Source organism: Numida meleagris, chromosome 6, assembly GCF_002078875.1.
Source record: "Numida meleagris isolate 19003 breed g44 Domestic line chromosome 6, NumMel1.0, whole genome shotgun sequence".
In the NCBI taxonomy this organism is placed as follows: Eukaryota; Metazoa; Chordata; class Aves; order Galliformes; family Numididae; genus Numida; species Numida meleagris.
Window position 1 is genome coordinate 51799727 of NC_034414.1, and position 22278 is coordinate 51822004.

At 46.8% G+C, this 22278-nt stretch overlaps 1 protein-coding gene across 2 annotated transcripts in view; it reads left to right on the plus strand.

Moving 5' to 3' along the window:
* EIF5 (eukaryotic translation initiation factor 5) overlaps positions 1 to 6628 on the plus strand; it is a 7570-nt gene extending 942 nt beyond the window's left edge. The window contains exons 1-11 of one of the 2 annotated variants that reach the window (XM_021402732.1): positions 855 to 1007; positions 1537 to 1816; positions 2076 to 2157; positions 2377 to 2549; positions 2858 to 2969; positions 3673 to 3812; positions 4331 to 4489; positions 4697 to 4858; positions 5118 to 5282; positions 5522 to 5656; positions 6233 to 6628. In XM_021402732.1, coding sequence (XP_021258407.1) covers positions 1745 to 1816; positions 2076 to 2157; positions 2377 to 2549; positions 2858 to 2969; positions 3673 to 3812; positions 4331 to 4489; positions 4697 to 4858; positions 5118 to 5282; positions 5522 to 5656; positions 6233 to 6325 — 1293 coding nt within the window. In that variant the 5' untranslated portion in view covers positions 855 to 1007; positions 1537 to 1744 and the 3' untranslated portion in view covers positions 6326 to 6628. Of the gene's footprint in view, positions 1 to 854; positions 1008 to 1536; positions 1817 to 2075; positions 2158 to 2376; positions 2550 to 2857; positions 2970 to 3672; positions 3813 to 4330; positions 4490 to 4696; positions 4859 to 5117; positions 5283 to 5521; positions 5657 to 6232 lie in introns of those variants that run through there. The other variant, XM_021402730.1, reaches the window with a different exon arrangement.

Consider the following 22278-nt stretch of genomic DNA (forward strand, 5'->3'; position numbering starts at 1 on the left):
GGGGGGGAATGGGGGAGGGGGGGGCGGAGGGAAGAGGCGCGCGTGGAGCATCTCCCCTTTAGAGCTGGGGAACGCATGCGCAGATGGAGGTTCCCCCCCGGGTCTATTCCAAGGCTGAGTCAGTGCTTAATTGCTGCATTTATGACTCATCATAGGCCCGAGTGGGGTGGGGAGTGGTGTTGCTGAGAGCTCTGCCTTCCCGCTTTTTTCTGTGTGCACGGCTTATTTGGGGGGGTTGTTGCTTGCTTGGGAGGAGGTGTCCCAGGGACCAGGAGAGGGAGCTTCAGCCTACAGCATGTAGACAAAAGCTGTAAGCTAGAAGGATTGGAAGCAGCACGTTAGCTCTGCAAGCTCCCGCAGAGATGTACTGCTTCCTCAGTGCTTCTCAGGCGCGTGGTTGGGTCACATGGGTGCTCTTCTTTAGTCATTTGGGGAAGGGAAACCCCGTGCCTGAAACAAAATCCGTGGGGTGGCTTTTGCTGAGGAAGGGTAAAGCTGCACTGGGACTAAGGTAGAATACATGGGGTACACATATCTGTTTCTTGTGAAAGGACTTGTAAACCTGAGCAGAGGGACTGTATGGAAGCACGCTCTTATGCACAGACATGAAGGAGTCTATTTTAATGTGTCAACACTTCTGTCATTAACGATAACACGGTGACGTGTCAAAGTGAGCACGCTGCAGGCAAGGCTGCCAGTCTAGTCAACCAGTTGTGGCTTACGTAACCTTAGATCTGATTACAGGGACACGTTAATTTAAATATGTAAATACTGCTTAAGGCAACTTTAATAATAGGATTCATCCTCCTTCCCTCAAGAAAAAAATCAACTGGAAAAGCTGCTGCACTGCTCTGTACCTCTCTGCATTGCTAGGCTTTCTACAGTGAAGCAACTTATGTCAGACTTTATCAGGCTTATTGTTAAGTCAAAACTCCACAGAAGCTGCTATGAGAATCCATAAGTGAGAGGGAGAATTACCTAATTTTCCACTCCGAGCCAGAAAACTGGTAAGCCATGTGAAAGTTCTGTTGGACTACGGATTGCTGCTGCTTCACCTTACTGATATTTTCCAACATTCTGACAGACTGCGGTTTATGTAATAGGTTCATGCAACGATGCAGAATTTGAAACTGCATTCCATATTTTTCTCCCGCTTTCCTTTCCTCTGTAGCCTGGACATAACACACAACCTGAAGTGTAAGAGCCTTTGGTCTTCATAAATCAGGCAGTGCTCCCTGTGCTCCATTCCTTATGATCATGGCACTCTTGGGAGTTAATTGTACTGTTTAGTTGCTCATTGTTTTTTGGGGGGAGTAAGGTAGAAGAGGGTGGAAAGCTCTATAGTGTAGGTGAGGAGAAGTTGTTCAGCAGTGCAGTTCAAGGTTATTGTCTTAAGTTTCACAGGTTGAAGAAAGGTATATCATAATGAACTTGGTTCCCCTACCCATGAATACAGCTCCTCATGTAGCTGTGTAGCAAGATTTTATTGGTGTACATTAAGGTGAACTTTTTACTCTTGTCTGTTAATGCTTGCAGAGCTGTTGCGCAGCCACTGGTACCTGTATTGGGGAAACATAGCGTACAAGCAAGAACCTTACAGCCTCAGTGGCGAAAATTTTTTCATGTCAGAGACCGAGAACTCTTGCAGTCGTTTATGTCATCCCGTCTTCTCCAGACAGAAGATACCAAAAAACTGCAATCAAAGATCTCTTCATCTTATTGATAAAGCTACTAATAAGGCAAAATGTCTGTCAACGTCAACCGCAGTGTTTCAGATCAGTTCTATCGCTACAAAATGCCCCGTCTGATTGCCAAGGTAACTTAATAACCATTAGTGATAAGAAGATAGTGTTTCGCATTGGTTGCTTTCTATATAAAGGAATTGAGATAATGGTATCAAGCCTAGCCAATCATAGGGAGAGGATGTCTGCATCATTCTGTCCAGACTAAATGGACATTAATGCCTCTTAAGCAGACACTTCAAAGTAGAACTTAGGTGTAGTAAGATGGGAAATACACACTGGGTTGGGCTGTCGTGGTCATTTTAACCTAAGACTTTTTTTTTTTTTCTTAAGGTTGAGGGCAAAGGAAATGGAATAAAGACGGTTATAGTCAACATGGTTGACGTTGCAAAGGCGCTTAATCGGCCTCCAACGTGTAAGTACTCTGTGGAGTGATGCAGCATTATTTAAAAAAAAAATTTCAATGCTTTCACTTTTGTTTTAAGTTGTTAGTGCTAAGTACTTTTTTCAAGATTTGTTAGGAAAAATAATGATCTTGGGGAAATAGGAGAAAGCACCAATGGCATATTTACTTGATTTCTCAATCAACAATGAAAACTCGAAGGCACTGGTGGTTATTTTACTTGATTTACAGATCCTACCAAATTTTTTGGTTGTGAGCTGGGAGCACAGACCCAGTTTGATGTTAAGAATGACCGTTACATTGTCAATGGATCTCATGAGGCGAATAAGCTGCAAGACATGTTGGATGGATTCATTAAAAAATTTGTTCTCTGTCCTGAGTGTGAGAATCCTGAAACTGATCTGGTGAGTACTATCTTTATTAATGGTAACAGTACAGAAACACTGTGTTTAGGGTTTGTGGAAGTGGTGTGAAGTTTAAAAGCTGACTGAAATCCAGAGAAGTCTGATATCTTAATACTCAACTCAGGTTGTAGGTTTGCAGTGGTTCAAAACTTCTTAACTAAATTGCTAGTTCAAATTTGAGCTCTGTTAGGGATGGTGAAAGCATGACTTAATCTTAGGGAGATGTCAAGGTAAATAACCAGGTTTAGTCTTTAGTCTGTATCTGTTTTGTATGTAATATTTCTACTGGAATTTGTTCTTTCTTACAGCATGTCAATCCTAAGAAACAAACTATAGGTAACTCTTGCAAAGCCTGTGGCTATCGAGGCATGCTTGACACAAACCATAAACTCTGCACGTTCATTCTCAAAAACCCACCTGGTAAGTGTATTCCTTTATTTGTGGGGAGGGGGAGGTGATAAAAAGCAACTTTTTCTAGTGTGAGTGCTGTTTATCAAGTAGAACAGGAAATAGTTGATTTTGGAGTAAACTGTAAAAATGCTGTGGTGTATTGCTAGCATGTGTTTGTGGGTTGGGGTGAAGTGCCTGTGTTGTGAGAAGGATCCAAGAGAGCTGGCTGCTCAGGTAGAAGTATCTGAAGAATTTAATTTGTCTAGACAGGACAAAACTTCCTAGGATGTTAGTCAGCAGGTGCTCACTGCTGATTTCCGGTTAAGTCAGTGTGAAGCAGAAGGATAGGAAGTAAAAGCCATATAGTAAATTCATACTGCAGTGGATGACTTACTCTGTGCAAGCAACACTCTGTAGTAAGCATTTGGTTGCCTGCTGCAATTTAAGCTTGCTAAATTAGAAAAGTCTAACCTATTCCAGGGATCTCTGCTTTGTGAGGTCACTTGTTATATAGACTTGTACAGCCTTACTTTGTAATGAGAAGCTAGACTTCGCTAGAACCATGGATTTTTCTGAATACTGTGCATTGTCTCCATACGTATTCAGAGCAATAAGCATGCATAACCTGCTGCTAATAAAAACACTACATCAGTTTCCCTTGGGAGTTCAGCAGCAGTGTGATAGCATAGGGACTTCATGAAATAGAGGAAACTAATACACTGTTCGTTTTCAGAAAGTGGTGACACTGGTACAGGGAAGAAGGAAAAGGAGAAGAAAAATAGAAAAGGCAAGGACAAAGAAAATGGTTCTGTGTCCAGCAATGAGACACCTCCACCTCCTCCACCAGAGGAGATTACTCCTCCACAGGTTGTGGTAAGTAGAAGGGAAAGGGGGGAGATGAGGATGTATGGTGTCTTGCTCTGATTTAAAACTGAAAATCACTTCCTTGCTAGTCAACACTGCGTCAGAGTTTTACTATACTTGAGAAGTTTGCAGCTGGAATAGAAGTATCCCTGCACCTCCCCTGTAGTAACTCTTCAGTATGCATGCTCCTTGCTAAGTACACATTGCATACTCTTTATTGCGCAAGAGATCTGGATTATGTTTAAGTGGCTGTAATAGTGCTGAGACGCAGTGCTTGAAAGTAACTCCAGAGCTGGCTATAAATGCAGGTTTAGTTAACATCTGTTCTGCATTGGTCCTTTTTTTCATTTCTGTAACATGTAGTTCCAGGATCAGTGTAGCCTTTCTGTGTTTCTGTAGGGAAGAGTCAGAAATAATTGACTATAAAATGCTCTTGGATCTGTATCTAGGGACAATACTGAACTTATTAGTAAGCTTACAGTAGAACTGTGTGAATCTCTTGGATATTTTCTTATTTACTCTTTAAGGAGGAGGAGGATGATGATGACTGGGGTGAAGACACAACAGAAGAAGCCCAGAGGCGTAGAATGGATGAAATCAGTGACCATGCAAAGAACCTCACACTTAGTGAAGACTTGGAACGAACAGTGGAAGAGAGAGTCAACATATTATTTGATTTTGTGAAGGTGAATATTGTTCACATTGTAGCTGTAGTAAAAATGCTCATAAGGAGAGGAAGAGTGAGCTGCTTTTTATTTTTTCTTCCCTAAAAGTCTTTCAGCCCTAGAGCTGAAGCTGCTACAGAAGTACTGGTTGCACTGTTAGTCAGGAGTCTTAGTAGAGCTTTAATGCAGATTTCAATAGCTTTAAAACATTCTGTTCCTGTCTTGTAGAAAAAGAAGGAAGAAGGTGTCATTGATTCTTCTGACAAGGACATTGTAGCAGAAGCAGAGAGACTGGATGTCAAGGCTATGGGCCCTCTGGTTCTGACTGAAGTCCTTTTTGACGAAAAGATTCGCGAGCAGATTAGGAAATACAGGCGTCACTTCCTTCGTGTAAGCAGTCTCTTGTTCTGTTCTCAGGGTAACGGCTGTTTTGGTTTCTGAGATAACTAGCTGAGTTGGTTCTGGATTGCTTGGCGCTGTGGGAAGATGAGTTGTCATTTTTAAATCAGTATTTCCTAACTAGGGAAAACTGGGAGGGATGATAAAAGCTGTTGTAAACTGTGCCATCTCAGTGAGTTAAAATCAGAAGCAACAGCTCATCCTGGAGAGGAGAAAAGCTAATTTATCTGCTCTTCTATCACAACTCTAGTTCTGCCACAATAACAAGAAAGCTCAGAGGTACCTTCTCCATGGCTTCGAGTGTGTGGTGGCCATGCATCAGTCTCAGCTTATTTCTAAAATACCACATATTTTGAAGGAGATGTATGATGCAGATCTTCTAGAAGAAGAAGTCATCCTTGGCTGGGCAGAAAAGGTAAGGGGGAAACATTTTGTGCTATACCTGCTTTGGACTCGATTGTAGTGTAATGCACCTGATTTTACCACTCTGGTAAAACTTCACACGTGGATATCTTCTTTCTCCTGAGAACAACTGAAGTGTTCCAAAAACAGCTTGTTGAAGGTGGTAGGGTGAGGTTCAGCTTGCTGTGTTTCTGTATAGCCTGATACATATTCCTTCAGTTTTTTTCAGCTGAGTCTCTGTATGTCTTTCAGGCCTCAAAGAAATACGTTTCAAAGGAGCTTGCCAAAGAAATCCGTGTCAAAGCAGAACCGTTTATTAAATGGCTAAAGGAAGCTGAAGAAGAATCTTCTGGAAATGAAGAAGAGGATGAAGATGAAAACATAGAGGTAAGAAAGGCTTCTTTCTTCCAAATAACTTCAGAACCCTGTGCGCTCAAGTCCTGAGGCACTTTGTCTCGGTGCACTATGGAGTAGCTCGCTTGATGTATTGCTGTGAATGCTGGGAAGCACAAAGCCTTCCAGAAGAACTAGTGCGTGTGTGTTAGGTTAATTAAAGGAGAAATGGCTTGTTTTCTTCACAGCTTAGGCCTAGGTGAATCTGTTAGCTATATCCAGCTGATTGTGTGCATGTATGTTTTCCTCATGAAATTTTTGTTCCTGTATGAAATGCTGTTTCTCACAAACGAGCATTTACATCTTCCCCTTAACACCTGAACACCTGTGCCCTGTGTAAGTTGAAGACTGAACGTGTGTGTTTAGACTTCGTATACAGTTGATGGTCTCATGTGGGAAGCTGCTGGGCATTATATCTGGAACATGCAGCAGCATGCTAAGCATTATTGTTAACAGACAAGGGGAACTGTAGAGCATGTGGATGTTGGCCACTTGCGATGTTAAAGCAAAATTATTCTGTGATGCCCACTGCCACAAGCACTAGTAAAGGTCAGTGCCTTGTCTCCACAGGTGGTATACTCTACAACTGCCAGTGTACCTAAAGTTGAAACTGTGAAGCCTGCAAACAATAAAGATGATGATATTGATATTGATGCCATTTAAAGTGATGCAACGTAGCTTCCAGCATAGTCGAACTTCTCTGCGTTTTCTGCCAGAAGCGTGACTTGTATGTGCACAAACTGAAATGGCTTAACATCCTACTACTCTTTGTACTCTAAAATGTATCTTTTTACTGTGACTGGTCTTGTGTAACTAAGCCTAATACCAAGGAGTCAGCACATCAATGAACTGATCTAGTTTGCGAATGGCATGTTCTGTTTTGTTTTTCTAACTTGTGTTGGACACGTATTTGGAGCACATTTATACAGTTATGGAAATAAAGGATTTGGTTTTGGTCAATCTTCACTCGGGCCTCGGCTTTGTTTATTTTCCAAGTAAGTATTTACACAACTGGGTGCAATTTCCGTGGTGGAATGAACATTGCAACATAGCTGCGTGTGATAATGAATTATCTCGCACCGAAAACATGCTAAGGTTGAGAGAAAATGGTTTATTTGTCTTAGATTTAGCACGAAGGTCTATGAGATTTCAGAGCCATAGGTCAGCTCTTCGACCACGGCCACCGTGCGTGGCGTGGTATTGCAAGTTCTGGGAAACCAAGCAGTGTGAGCAGAGAGCAGGGTCACATCAAGGGGGAGGGTTTTTTTTTTGTTTTTTTTCCAGTTTAAGAGCTTCAGGTTTGACTCCCTGAAATAGCAAGGTGTAGGGCTGTGAACTGAGTATTGCATTGCAGCTGATCTTGGGTTTGAGTTGTCAGAGCCAGTGCGTCAGGCAGGCCCTGTTAGGGAGGTGGGGTGAACTTGCCGTAGATAATAGGGAGGTAATACAAGAGCGTGACTTCTAATTGTGAGGTTAGTCCTGGCATTTTTCCTGTATTTCAAAAATAATTGTCAGTTGTTAGACTCGTTGGGAATGTGGAAGGTGAGTTACTAATCCCTGCGTGACCTTTGTAGAAGATAATTCTTTGCTGGTGCAGGCACACACCTCCGTGGTGTGATGGTTGAGGGCGCATTATTACCAGCATTTTGCCTGCCAGGCTGGAGTGGGTGTGGAAAGGTAACGCTAGCTGAACATATTAGAGGGTAGCTGTTGCAGAGCTGATGAATTTTGCCTGCTCCTACTGTAGCAAATTATATGGGCAATTCTTGGTTTATGTAGGTAGTAATTAAAAGCCTGGTACCTATAACTTTTAAAAGCGAAGGGCTCAGCTTGCAAGGGTGGTGCCAGAAGCTTAAAAGGAAACAGTTGATAATGCTGTCTAGTTTCCAATGGAGTTTCAGCCTGGTCTTCATGCTAGCTTGTAGCAGCAGGCTTTGCCTTTCTGAGCAGAGTTTCAGCTTATGGAGGGAAGGAGTGGTCTCTCACGCTCCCAAGATTACATTTCATCTGCAGTGCTTAGAAGTACTGAGGTCCCTCAACTGACTGCCCAAAAGCGTTCTCTGCAGAACAGGCAGTTCCAGCTGAATTAATTGAGCCTGACTCCTAACGAGCATAGGTCAGGGTCATTTACCAAAGTAATCACTTGATCCATACTGACAGTTTGCAGATGAGGCTTTACAGAGCCATGTACCTCCTTGTCCTGAATGTGACTGGAGTTGTTTGAAGTAGGGGTTACGCCATGGTGGCCGCTACCAGCTGCCATATGGTGAAGTCCCTGGGGTGTAGCTGCTTTTGTTTCAGAACAGATTTGATTGTAATTATAGGCAGCCACTAAAGGGGATTTATCTCTTTTTTTCTGCCCCAGACCTAGTGACCAGCAAGGCAGACCTGTTCCCTCCAGAAGGGAATTAGGAAATAAACTCTAAAAGCAGCTTTCCCTGGGATTAGTGAACTGATGAAATCATAGCAAAGCTATTCAATGGTAGACTCGCTGTAAACTTGGTGGGAGAAGACAGTGAGTGAAAGTGTTCTTCAGTAGCCCATAGGTAGGTCAGATGAAGCGTGTTATAGAGCTGTGCCCTAGTAGTCAGATATGTTCTAAGAACGGCGAGGCCAGAGGGTGAAATTCCTGGCGCTGTGCTGCACTTCATGCCCGCTCTTCACTTACACATTGATGTTTCCATCTGGGATGATCACGGATTCCAGCAGTTAATGAAAATGGATATTTGTTTTGTTAGCATTTCTTTAGGGAAGAAGTCTTGACTAAGGAGTTTCCCCAGCCTTTGAATTTATTGCTGCTGCTATCTGATTAAAAGTAACAAGTATAAATTCTAAACGGCGGCTTGGTGTTTAGATGCAATCTGCTCGAAGCTTCAAAGAAACTCCTGGCACCTGAATAGGAAACAATGAGTGTCGGGTGATTGTCCTCACTCCATACCACACTGTCTGTTAAAACGCCTCAGCGTGAGCGCCCTGATCTGGCAGGTGGGAATTCTAGCGGCGCATCCATTACCTTGGTGGTATAAACCTTCATCTTCCTCCCTGAGCCTGTGATCCAGAGCTTTCCTGCAGCTCAGCAGCTCCAGCAGCGCCCAGCACAGCAGGAGCAGCTCCGCTGCCGGGCTGCTTGGGGCTGCAGCAGCACAGCTGAATCAGATCACAGCATCACAGATGAAAAAGCTCAGAAGCTTGAAGCGGGGTTGGAAATCCTGACGGCTGCTGTGTGTGTAAGAAGTAAAACTGTCTGTCTTTATTACTTCGAACCTAATGCTTTTCATTGGAGGTCAGGGCTTTACTCGGATGGATGTGGTAGATGTATTATGTAAAGGGGATGCTCTTTGCTCCCAAGGGCGTTTGGCTCAGGCTTGTAGTGAGGCAAGGGCTAAAGATAAGGCAAATGTGATCCAAAGCAGTTGTGGCAGGCATAGGAACGTGCTCAACTCTTTCTAACTCCCATTGCAGTGGCTGTCCCAGTCGGTACAGCCCCAGCGCACAGCTTCCAGAGGGGGCATCTTTGCAAATGGTGCAGTTCACTCTGCAGGGTCACTTGTAGGAGCATCACAAGTGCAGAACCAGTCGTCTGCACGTGTCGTGTGGCAGCTCTCTGTCTCACATTGTTCCCCCCACCCCTGTTCCCATCATTCACGAAGCTCACAGCATTCTCTACAGACAGACCTGCACGCAAGGGTATTCTTGTGCTGTCTTGCATATGGTAAAGCCAAAACCAAAGTGTTCAAGTGTACGCATTCCTGTGTCTTCATCTTATTTTTATGCACAAGGCTATCGTTCCTTCCTGCTGAGAACTTTCTTGTTGTTTGGGTTGCAATGCTCACTAGAAGATCCTGATCTCCACCAGTGTCTCCAGCTCAGCTGATTTGTTGCTGTGCTGATATGCCATAAAGTTAAACAAGTTGATTTATATCTGATGAAATAATGCTTAGCACATGGGAGTGTTCCAGTTGTGCAAGTTCTGCACCTTGATGTCTGAAAAGAAGAGGTACTAGAGAACAGCAGTTAATACAGTGATTTGTAACAGAGCTGTCCTTTCATTCAATGGCTGCTGTGCAACAATAAAGATCACAGCAATTCTGCATTCCCAGAGAACAGAAGTGTCAAGGACGGAAGGAACAGAAGTTGTTGACCCACCAATTGGCCTCACAAACCATGGCAGCCGTTTTCTTCTCAAAATAATTACTCCGAAAGAGCCTTGGAGGGCTGTTGCTGAGAGTTGACTCCTTGGCATTCAGTAACACCGCTGAACCATGAAGATGTGGAGCAGAAAACCCCGAGGGAAAGACAATAAAAAGCAGCTTGAAAACATCACTCCTTAAAGCCTTATCTGTGAAACACTGTTTGCGTGCTTAACTTTCAGCTTTGGTTTTATAACTTTGTTGGAGCCACTGGGATTGATTACTGATGTGCTTGGTGGGCTGATCGTGTTGTCAGCCTGTTGAAGACAATCATCTTGCTCCTCGGGCCGTGCAAGTCTGTAGTGGTGGAGCAGCACAGGGTGAAGGCCGGCAGCCTGGGCAGCAGGCATGGCTGGGATCAGCGAGGTGCACGGCAGGGACAGGCACGGCCTCTCCCAGCTCTCACCCTGCTCCTTCCACACTGCTCAGCTCCAAGGTCACTTGGCTGCACCATTTGGAGCTGCCCTTGAACACCAGCAGCCCGGCACCTGCAAGGCGGGGGAGAGGCTGCAGAGCCTGCTCCTGTTCTCAGGGCCTGGTGCTTTCTGAGATTGCAGGTCGAGAGTGGATTTTTTTCAGTTTCTAATCTTATCTCATTACTGTGTTGTTAGATGCATGGTATGCGCAGCATTTTCTTCTTAAAAGGGGAACAGATCAAGAAAAGAAGAGCACTGGTTTGAGTCTGGGGTCCTGGGGGCATCAGCAGTACATTGCAAATAAGGGAAGCAGCAGCACTGGGAGATTTGTGTGGGTGTTTGCATCACTCGCTCTGAAGTTTTGCTTGATCCTTACTGATTTTTATATTGATCTGCTGCTAATAAAACCCAGCTAGCAACACTGACGTCAATGGAGTTAGCCTGGATTTGTATCTGTGTCATTAAGGAAGTCATCCAGCATCTTTAAAAGAAATGTGAGGAAACAAGTATATTATCTGTTCCTGCACTGACGGAGAACTGCTAATTTAAGAATACTCTTACGGCCAAAGTTACAGGTGTATAAGTTGTCAGCAGAGTAGTTCACATAGGAAAAGATTAAATAAAAATGTGGAGGCTTTTTTGCTTGATTTCTGCTGCTGGGAAAGCTGGACTGAAGGGCTTCTGTCTCCTGCCCACCCTGTGTCCATACGCTGCACCATGAGCCAGGTGAGCACAGTGGGCATGGGTGGAGGTGCCATGCCTTAGGGTGGCTCTGGGTGGTTGGCAAGCACACACAGGGGAGAAGCAGGTAACCAGAGCACAGCTGTGATCACAGAAAAATGACCCAGCCAGGTGCCAGTGGGTTGGACGTGCATCTACCTGAGCTGCTGCCCAGAGTGTGCCACTTCCAGAGCAGCCAAGTCCCCCCCAGACAACCAGAAAGGAAACCTTCATGCAGCGTAAGCAGGCAGGATCCTACTTACCAGAGGTCACAGGAGAACACTTTCATATGGCAGTGGAATGGAGTAGTCAATACTTTTATTGAGTAGCAGGGCTTATGACTTGCCGAAGCCAAGAGTCCAAAAACGAAAGAAAGAGGATCTTTAAAAGTAGTAACATGTAAGCAGAACCATCGGCATCTTCGGTGCAGCCATGCTGAATAAAAATAAAGGGAGTGAGGGGCGATGAGGCTATCTGGTTGCTCTTCATGCCAGAAGAGAGGAGCAACTCCTCTGAGGTTCAGGAGGGAGTTCAGGTTGGGTATTAGGAAAAATCTTTTCACCAAAAGTGGTGATGCATTGGAACAGGCTGCCCTGAAGGTGTTCAAGAACTGTGGAAAGGTGGCATTTAGGGACATGGCTCAGTGGGCATGGTGGGGATGGGCTGGGGTTGGACTGGATGATCTTAGAGGTCTTCTCCAACTTTAATGATGCTGTGATTCTCTAATTTTGGCAAAACAAATGACATAGGAAGCAAGAGGCACTTACGAAGACTCCAGAGGCCCCGGAGCTAACAGCCAGCCCTATGAACATTCTCATCTCCATGGGCCTGGAAATGCCTTCAGCTCTGCCCCATGAGGTTGGGCACATGGCTGAAGCCCTGCTGGGCAGGAGCGTGCGGGCTGGAGGGAGGCACGAGGGCAGTGGGGGAAACTCCACAGCATAGAATCATAGAATCATAGAATTAGCTAGGTTGGAAAAGACCTACAAGATCACCTAGTCCAACCATCCACCTACCACCAATAACCCCACTAAACCATGTCTCTCAACGCTATATCTAAACGTTTCTTGAACACCTCCAGGGACGGTGACTCAACCACCTCCCTGGGCAGCCCATTCCAGCACCTGACCACTCTTTCAGAAAAGTAGTGTTGGCTCCATCCCGGTGCCACTCAGTGAGCAGGAAGACAGGAGGGGAAAGTGGCTGTGGTTCATGGTGGGGTGAGGGGGTGGTTTTATCTGAATCACCAAGGGGGAATGGAGTGTTCTGGTGGGGGGAGAGGTGTGAGAGCTGCTACCTGTCTGTCATTAGAGCCTTTTCTGGGGGCGGCTGGTGATGTTCGCTGGGAAGCTGAGGCGCTCCATGAGCGCAAGGTATTAACGACTGCAGGTTCTTTGTTTTACGCAGTCTTTTATGATACTGTCGCCTCCTTTGTTCCTTCATTTCAGTGCTGGGAGGTGGGAGTGGAAGACAGAGAGAAGCAGTGGTATCATTAATACCAGAAAACCCGTTCTACAGGAAAAGCCGCAGATGCGTGCCGTGCCGGATGGGGAAGGAGTGGCTGCGCTCATGACACAACCTGCAGCGCACAGAGCTGCCGGGGGCAATGAGGGACGGCGGCCGCCTTCCCCTGACCTCCCCCTTCCTCAGCAGCGCACACCCACCTCCGTGCTCGAATCAAGGAGGCCAGCCGCTCTTTGGGGCCTTGGCCTCCAGTGAGGAGGAGAAGCGGGCAGCGGGGCTGGATCCTCGCTCTCCTGCCTCATGCCCAGACCCTTCGCAAGGAAACCGACGCGGAACCGTCTGACCGAGGGTCGGGGCGCGCCCGTGCTGCGCGGCTTCGCGGGCCCGGCACAGCCGCCAGGGGGCGCCCGTGCCCCGGAGCCGCCGCTCCGCTCCCCGCCTCAGCCGGCGGCGTGGGGCTGCGGCAGGGAGCAAAAAGTAAAAATAAATAATATAATAAAATAAAATAAAATAAAATAAAATAAAATAAAATAAAATAAAATAAAATAAAATAAAATAAAATAAAATAAAATAAAATAAAATAAAATAAAATAAAATAAAATAAAATAAAATAAATAATCGTTCCCTCTCCGAGATTCCGCTCCTCTGTTAGCACCCACAGTCTATGAATCAGAAGGTATTTTCCTCTGGGAGATATAAATGCTTCACCTGGGAACAAGTTGCTTGCTGAGCTGCCAAGCAAGAATGGATGACCTTAAAGCCCGGCATCCTGTAATGCATGTGGGCATGGAACAGGCTGCCCAGGGCAGTGGGCACAGCCCCCAAGCTGCCGGACTTCAAGGAGCATTTGGACGACACTCTCAGACATAGGGTTTGGATTTGGGTGGTGCTGTGTGCATGGAGCCAGGGCCTGGACCTGATGATCCTTGTGGGTCCCTTCAACTCAGGATGTCCTGTGGTTCTGTGAGCAGAGGCTGGTTCCTGCAATCTGCGCCAGGCGCTGTGAGGGCAGGGCAGGCCCGTGCCTGCAGTGGGAGCCTCCTCACGGCCCAGCAGGGAAATGGCGTCCTGCAGAACTGGCACGGCCTTCAGGTGCCAATGGGCGGTGTCTTTGTGAGGCTCTGGGAAATGGGAGGGTAATCCTTCATGAGAGATGGAGACAGCAGGGTTGTTTGGGTTGTGTTCGGTTTGATTTCTTTATTTAAAAGCTTTTTTTTTTTTTTTTCCCTTCATCTCATGTCTTTCTAAGCTCTCCGCAAACAAGCATGGCCTGCATTTCCAGGGAGGGCTTTTGGGAGGATGTCAGAGCACTGAATTTATGGCCCTGCAGGTGTCAGAGAAGCAAAACCTGATCGTCTAAATCCAATTCAGCATTGCACGGTACCTGTGCAGCTGTCTGTGTGGGAGAGGCTGACTCACCCCATCCCCCCCATCTCCCAGCCTGGCCACCTGCAGGAGGTGGTTGCTCCCTCCATGTGGCACTCCCCTTGGCTGCTGTCTCAGCAGCTTGTCAATGCCCCTGCTCCTTTGCCTCTTGCTGGCCAAGAAACTCAAATATCAAGGAAAAAATCCCCAATGTGGAGACCAGCTGGGCGCCAGAGTCGAGGGATGGGTCTCTAGATCCTTATTTTCTTATTTGCCTCTGAAATATTAGACCCACGTGGGGACATTAAACCCCTTTGTCTCAGTTCTCTCTGCTATGTGGGCTTTCTCCTCCCTCTGATGGAGACGGCGCGGTTCCTCCTGCCCACTCTGCCCCACCTCCCGGGCTTTGATCACAGCAGCTGTGGAAGCCAGACTTTGAAAACACAGTGATTTCACAGACGTGTTGATTAGGAAATGAAATTCTGAGAAGCAAATGACAACCCAGCTGTACTGCCAGGGTCTGTGAGACTGGAGCTCCCACCAGGAAACGTATTTTCATATTTTTTGACACATCCAGGCTGTTGTATTATTAATAAAAAATGCAGGCAGAATTTCTTAAGAGAAAATGACTTCCAAAGAAATTGCTTTTTTTTTCTTCCCTGCCTGTGAATCTGCAGTCTTCCTTGAAGACAGCTCAGACCTTCCCCTTTTCTGCAGAACAAAAATGAAGCGTACAAACAAAAGTGAAGCATAAGCTTACCTGGGGCGGGGACCATCTCCTGGGCAAGCAGAAGTACTCTGGTGATTTCTATTTCTCTATCCTAGCAGGTTGTTAATCAAGGTCTCCAATTTCATAAGCAAATGGATTTAATGGAGGATGGAGATTGGGCAAATAACACCAGCAACCGTTTGAGGACAGGACCATGCCTAGTGCATCCACCTGAGGTGGGGACTAACTGATGTGGCTAATTCTGTAACAGCATAATGCCACACAGTGACTCCACTCTGTCGTTATTATTCAAAACCCCCCTAATCCAGTCCTGAAAAGCATTCTTTTGTTTCCCTTCCCATCAGTATTGATAGCATCATTCATTTCTGAGTGCTCCTGTGCTGTCTCGAGTTTATCAACCCAAGGGAGTGGTGTTTTGTGGCTGATTCTTCTCAGTTTTGCTCTTGTGAAAGCCGGAATTGCCCTCAGCAGGGAATGAGCTTGGGCAACTTTGCACTCCAAACCTAGGACAAGCAAGAGGTAAACCTACCCTGCCCCACTAGCCACTGCCACAGCACCCTGGCACCAAGCAGGGAGTAGTAAAGGGTGAGGCTCCCATTTCTGGGAATTGCCACCTCCTCAGAGCCCTGATCCCTTGGCACCTGCATGAAGGCAGCCACAGAGTAAGTCTGGTCTTCTCTCTGCAGCTGCAGGTGCTTTGCTCCTTTGGCAGCAAGAATCTGGGTAGACAACAGCCTTCAACCCCCATCAGCACTGAAAGGGTGAAGACATTTCTCTCTCAATCAGTCACCTCCCTGCTCTTGGTACTGCTTAAAAATCACTCCAAAACTTAAAGCCAGGGATCAGCCCTTACATCTCTATCTTGTTCTGCACAAGACGCCCAGCTGGGAAGAGAGTTTTCATAGAGAGCAACAGAAATCCCCATTTGCACTCCCCAGAGCCCATGCTCCTGCAGGTGTCATTGCAATACGATATCTCAGCATAATATTACAAAAGAGCTGAAGTAGTCAGGGATGGCAGCAGTCAGGAGCTTGTGCTTTCTCCAAGACGGGCAAACTGCAAGCCATGCGGTGTAACAGCTTGGGAGCAGACGCAAGGGGGAGAGGCTGCATTCATCTGGCATCCTGGGATGATTGGAGGGCTCAAAGCTTAAGTTCAGCTCAGTTTTTGTGGGGGCTGCTGAACTCCTGTCCACAGTGAATGCTCTGAGCCACACGCATCTGGAGCTGCCTGGGGACTTCAACCCACAGCAGCCCAGGTATTACGGAGTTTTCCAGTTTTCCTTCCCAGTTCCCATTGCCACCACCCAATTCACCAGCCAGCAAGGAGGCAAAGGCATGCCGGGTTTCAGTATGTGTATCATTTTTAATGCATTTATTTTTAGCTTGTTTTTGCGGCCGGTAAAGGATTCCACAGGAAATCCTGCAGCCAGGGGATCATGAAAAGCTCAGGTTCCCGATTGTGTTACATACGTTAACAGAGATGTGAGCTATATGTTTTTTATAAAAGGCGGCTATAAATACTTCCTCCAGCTGCACCGATATCCCCTCGTCCCTCTTCTCTTCACGACACCTGTTGACACTCGTGTACCAAATTAAGATTCGCTGCTCAGTGGGGAAGAGACACCGTGGCTCCAGCCCTGCAGTGAGGCAAGCCGCGTGGCAGCAGCACCTGGACTATGAGAAGACGGGCTTCTCTCGGTTTCTTAACAGCCCTGGGGTGGAAGGTGCTGCTCAGATTGCCCATGCCTGGAGGAAGCACCACTGGGAACCTACCCTATGGGTTTCATCATCCATCCTAAAAACCTTCACCTGTGATACAGCTGAGTAGGCTGTGAGGCTGACATGAAGTCCCTGTTTCCAGTCTGGGCACAGTGGAGATCTGCACTGCTCTGGCCCTGGGTTTGTTCAAAAGTCCCTCCCGGAGCCAGGAGAGCTGCTGGGTGGGAGTTGAGTTGAGCTGGAGCCATTCAGCATTTTGCCTTTTGCAAATCAGTATTCAATGGTGAAAATGCACCCAGTGCTTGCACCATGAAACAGAGAGCCTGGTGCAAGGTTATTTTAAAGATGTGTTCAGTCTCTGTTAAAGCCACTGGCAGTTTGGCCCATTGCTTGGAATGACCCTCACCTGTGCTCTGTGGAGCACTGGGACAGAGCAACAGGCTTGAAGGAGAGGACAGTGGCTCAGAGCTTCATTTAGTGTTTGTGAAGGTCTCAGGTTTGGACCTGACACTGCAGTGAAGCCTCTTGGCCGGAGCAGCCATGGTCACACAGCACAGGACCTCTGGCCATGTGTGGCCTCCTGCTCCAGAGGGATCATACTTAAGGGGGCAAAGGAAAAGCAGCCTTTGCTTTCTTCTGTCTGCTCCCCGCCCCTGTCAGGACTCCTGGCAGCCCTTTCAGCTGCAGCACGCTCCGAAAACGTGTGCAGGGTTATGTAAGACACGTACCCGGGGTGACTCACACGCCATGCCGAGGCACGCAGCTCCCACATCCCTGCTGCACGCTCCCCGGGGAGGCACGCGGCTGCGGGACGGGCAGCCTGCAGGGCTGCACACAGCCACCTCAGTGACACACAAGGATCATCGAGTCCAGCTCCTGGCTCCACACGGGGCGACCCAAAATCCAAACCCTATGTCTGAGAGCATTGTTCAAATGCTCCTTGCGACTCCAGGGACAGATCATCAGTTGGGACGAGTTGAAATAGCTGCACCGAAGGCAGTGAAGATGAGCGGATATTTTCCTGGTGTCTTGCCAGCTCTTGGTTCCTGTCCAGGGCTCCACACCTACCCCAGCCTACCTCCTGGTGCAAAAAGGCTCGGTTTGAGTCAGAGGATCCACAGCCTGGCGTGTTAGCTGAAAGGAAACACAAAGTTAATGAAACTCTTCTTGTTTGTGCCTGCCAAGGATCCAGCTCCCAGTGTTCAGTTGCTCTGCAGTGGAGAGATAACATATTGGGGCTGACTCTCGGCTTCGGACTCCACTTTTAGACTGGTGTAAAATCACAGTAACAGAGGCATCAGACTCATTATTTATGATACAGTTATAAATTATACAATTTTGCCCCCTCAGTCCGTAGCTAGAAATCACCACTTCCCACACACAGCATATGCAGCATTTTATTTTTAAAAAATGATTTCCATCTTTCTAAAGAGTAAAGACAGAGCACAAAAAAATGAATTAATATGACCTGTTATTAAGTTACTAAATGCTTACAAGCCCACAAGATCATTCAGTCTCCTCAGGAAAGAGCTGAATTGCGGGGCCAGAAAGCTGTCGAGTGGAAAGCATAGCTCCAGCTCCCAGCTGGGAGCCCAGTCTGGGCAACCTTGGGACATGCTGAGGAGGAGCCAGCCAGCTGTCTGCTGGGACAAACGAGGCAGAGTGACCCACACGCAGTGTTCTAGTGGTTCCCTTGGCGTGGCTACCATGAACGGATCTGCACGAACACACCCTGACTGCCGGCTGCTTCGTGGGGGTGGGCTGAACCAAGAATGGGAAGGTGGCAGAAGATGCTGGGGGAGAGGAAAGGAGGCACGCAGAGGGCATCGGACTGAAGGAGGACGTCTTCCCCCCATTCAGAAGTGCCTCCCACAATAGTTGGGGTGAAAAAAATACTCCGATCTGCATTTCTCCTCTGCCATCAGCTGAAGCCTGCTGGTCCCATATCTTGTGTTGGTTGACACGCTGAGGATGCCAACATTCTGCTGGGACAATCCCCATGCTGGCTCCCATTGTGCTCCTGCCCGGTGGCCTCAGTGCTCCAGCTGCGCCCTGTTCCCATCCCTAATGCTGTTTACTTCCCTGCAGCCCAGCAGTGCCCACGCATGCAAGTGGCCTCGAGAAGGCTGAGGTTACCAGGCCAGCTGCTCTGGAGTTAGGAAATGCAGGAGGAAGGCTGCCTCTGCATGTTTCTCATTTCGTTGTTTCCCCAAGGCTCCCCACCCTGGCTCCTCACTGCACACAAAATGGATGGCGCCCACCTGCAGAACGACTGCTAAGCAAAAATCTGGCTTGAAGAGAGACCTGAAGTGGCCCTCTGTGAGCCCTAAAGCAGTTTAACTGCTGAGCTTAGGGTAAATTAGCCCACTCCATTGTGCTAATGCATGCATATTGCTCCTGGTAGAGACACCGGCTCCAGCTCAGCACCGCCAGCACATCCCGGTGAACAGCACTGTGATTTTCTGTTCTCCGAGCTGCCCAGCGTGCTGGCTCTGCCCTGTGGTTACAGCTGGTCACGGAGACTTCCCTTGGGCTTCAGTGTCACAGGGCTTCATGGCTGCTGTTGGATTGAGCCTGGCTATGATGGGGCAAGGCGGCGTAGCCAGGGAACAGAAATAAGGCAGAATTTGGGTCCAAAAGTGCCCCTGTGCCCCAGGAACAGGTCCCCTGCACTCCTCCTCTTCCTCAGCCTTACAAGCTCCAGGAGCAAAACAGAGGGGATTTCTCTGCAAAGGCAGTGGGATCTGTAATTAAAGCCTGGATCCTAATGCACAAGCACAGAGGCCACATGCCGGCTGATTTACTTCATAGCTTTGAGAGCCTTAATGTAGGAGGATTGCTGGGTTTTTCTTTTTTTTTCTTTCTTTCTTTTTTTTTTTTTTTCATGCACGAGCAACATAAATAGGGCTTCATCTTTTATGCATTTTCTTGTGCCTTCCAGACCCAGAGCTCCTCTCTTTCATTTGACATCATTCCTTGCTTTGATAGATGCACTTACTGGAAAAAGATGTAAGGGTATTTTCATTGCAGTACATCATATTCACATGTATAAAATATTAAAAGCAATAGAGCTGAGCCCAAAAACAATGTGGTACTTTAAAAAATAGTATTAGTCTTTTCCTTAGGTATTAGAGAAGGTGATAAATCCCCATCTGTTATACAGTACAGCCCCCACAGGCTCCCAAGGGGTATGCGTGTGATACTTACAGGTAGCGGGAGGGTCTGTAGCAAAGACAGCAAGAAGGTTATGTGTGCACGCAGAGGGATATAAATATATTTATGTGTGTGTATAGGTTCTTACATAGCATTTTTCAGCAGTTCTACTCTCTGCAGAGGATGTATTTCCAAAGTCCTGTCGTGGGGTGTGTACTGCATCTTCATGGAGGACGTGGAGTATGGAGGACACGGGTCCACTGGGGATTATAGGACATGGCAGTGTATGACATGCATGGAGCCAATGTGTGGCAACAGCGTGCTTTCTCTGCCTTCTAACAATTACTTTTGAAGTTTATTTTAATATCCCTATTTCTCTTCTGAAGGGCTGGCAGTCCAGGCCCTTGAACATCCTCCAAAGGTCCCCTCTCCACTCACTGCAGTTGGACATAGGCCCAGGTGAGCTCAGGCTTGGTCTCAGGTGGTTGCAGCTGATGCCTTGGTCCTTCAGCATCATCCCCTGGGGACCAGTGCTCTGGCAGGTCAGGTGAAGGTTGCTGAAAGCAATCAACACTAGAAAATAAGAACTCAGAGTCAAACCATCAAGGATCACACCCAGTGTAGGTGTTCTCAGTTCATTCCTCCTTGTGAGAGGAATGAAGTTGTTCAAAAGGAAAATTCTCCAGGGTCAGTGTCCGGGTGTTTTTCCATCAGCTCTTTCCCCATTCCTCAGACCTGTGTGCTTTTCCTCTCTGTCAGATCTTCCCTTCTGTTCCGCATGTTGCTTCCTTCCCCGCTGTCCCCAGCCAACCCTGGCCCCGCTGCAACTGCCCCGCCAGCCCCACTCGCTACAGAGGCATGCTATGCCTAGCACTGCCTTGGCAAGGCTGAAGCCATTCCATCAGCTATTGTAGATGCACAAAAGTGCTTTCAACAGGGGTTGTTTGAAAAATAGGAACAAACATTTGCTGAATTTTCAAAAATTTGCAAAGTCCTTTTTCATTCTGCTGACTTCCAGAGAGAGGAATCTCTCCTTTGTTCAAAAAGTCTTACAAAAGGTTGATATTCAAATTACTGGTCGCTCTTCTTCATAGGTATTTGGTTCTTTCTTCTTCCTTTTTTCCCACATTGCTACTGAAAAAAAAGCAAAACAAACAAACAAAAAATATAAAAGGTTTCTAAAGCATTAAAGGTCATACCGCCAAATTTCTCAAAGCAACATCACTTTGCTTTTCAAAATCACATTGAAGAATCAAAAAGGATTGTGACTGCTTTTAGAAGCATTTAAAAGACCATCTCCTCAAAGTTCAGGTGGCTCCAGCTGCAGGAGGCGCAAAGTAAGACCAGAATGAACAGAAAACAGGAAAACTTGTTTATAGGCAGAAAATGTTAGTGGGAGAAACAGTAAGGGTGTTAATGGTCATATTAACGCCATGAGCAGCACCTCCTATAAATGGGTAAGGGAATGTTATGGTTGGCAATCCTGGGCAATGCGAGGAAGTATTTATGGCTTCAGTGGGATCCTATACTTGCAAAGGTATAAGTCCTGCTAGCAAGACTTACTGCTCTGCTGCAGAGAGGTGAGGGAGGAGGTGGGTGGTAGATCTCTCCTGTGGGAGAGGTGTACTTATGGATGCTGACAGGGGACGTTGGTCAACCATGTCCCAGGAGAAGTAGCAGGCTAAAACAAGAGAGGGTGAGGGTGGAGGGAAGAAAAGCAATAAATGGTAATTAAGGTAATATATTTGTAATCACATTTGCCCATAAATCATGTGATGCCATATAACGTGTAAAAAGAAAATCGATATAAGATATACAGAAAACTCTTCAGTTCTATGCCAGAGGTGAATTTTCTCTCTGGAGAATACCTGCAGAACACACAGACCTCACTGCCAGAAGGAACGATTCATTTATTGGGTTTATACAACACCGAGCACTTCAAGCAAGGCACGCAGAGCCATGTGGCTCATGCGGACCACAGAGCTAATCCTGAAATGCTCATTGCCACCAGTGAAGGAGCGCTATGCTGTGACTGGCACTCAGCGCCAGGCATACACAGAGCCACAGCCAATGCTATGTGGGGCCGAGGATGTCCCACTGCTCCAAAACTGGGGCTGGGAGCACCAGCACCGTGCCCTGCTCAGGAGCACTTGCTGCAGCGCAGCAGGGGGGGATCCAGCCCCCCCCAGCGCCTTCCAGCAGCTCCACACATAAATACACTTGTGAGAGAATACAGGGCTTGAGGTTGCTACTTGTGGTTGTTTGAGGGACAGTCCTAATTTTCGATTGCTGCTTTTTGTTTCAATAACAATGAAACACTCTTTCTAATTCATTTTTGCTCTTTTCTTCTACGCATCTTGAAAACAGTGCTGTGCTCAGATGATAAAACATTCTCGCTCTCTCCAAAAGTGTTTTTATGTTCTTGTGTGATGTGAATTCTAATCAGGATTGTGGCAACAGCATTAATTTGATATTTTTCCCATTCAATTTGAAGCTGTTGACCTCCTATCAGACATTCTCAAATCAGCAGCTCATCTTTTCCTATGAAACAAGCCCAAATACGTTATGTATTTGTCATCTCCTTGATGTTCTGAAACTAAAAAAAAAATAAATGGTGATGATGTTACTACACATCTACTGTAACAGTGGGGCTGTTTCTTCATTTCCTGGGTTGCTGTCAGCATTCGAGGAGAATGAGAGGCTAAAGGTGGTTTAGTGCTGGAAGAGTAAAAGTGCTGTGAAGCCCCATGCTGGGGACAATACACCAAACCCAGCTGTCCTGTGCAGTCTGTACCTAGTCTGCTATAAATCCTTTTCTTTACTTCATTCACACATTTTTAGAAGACCCTTTGTAGTT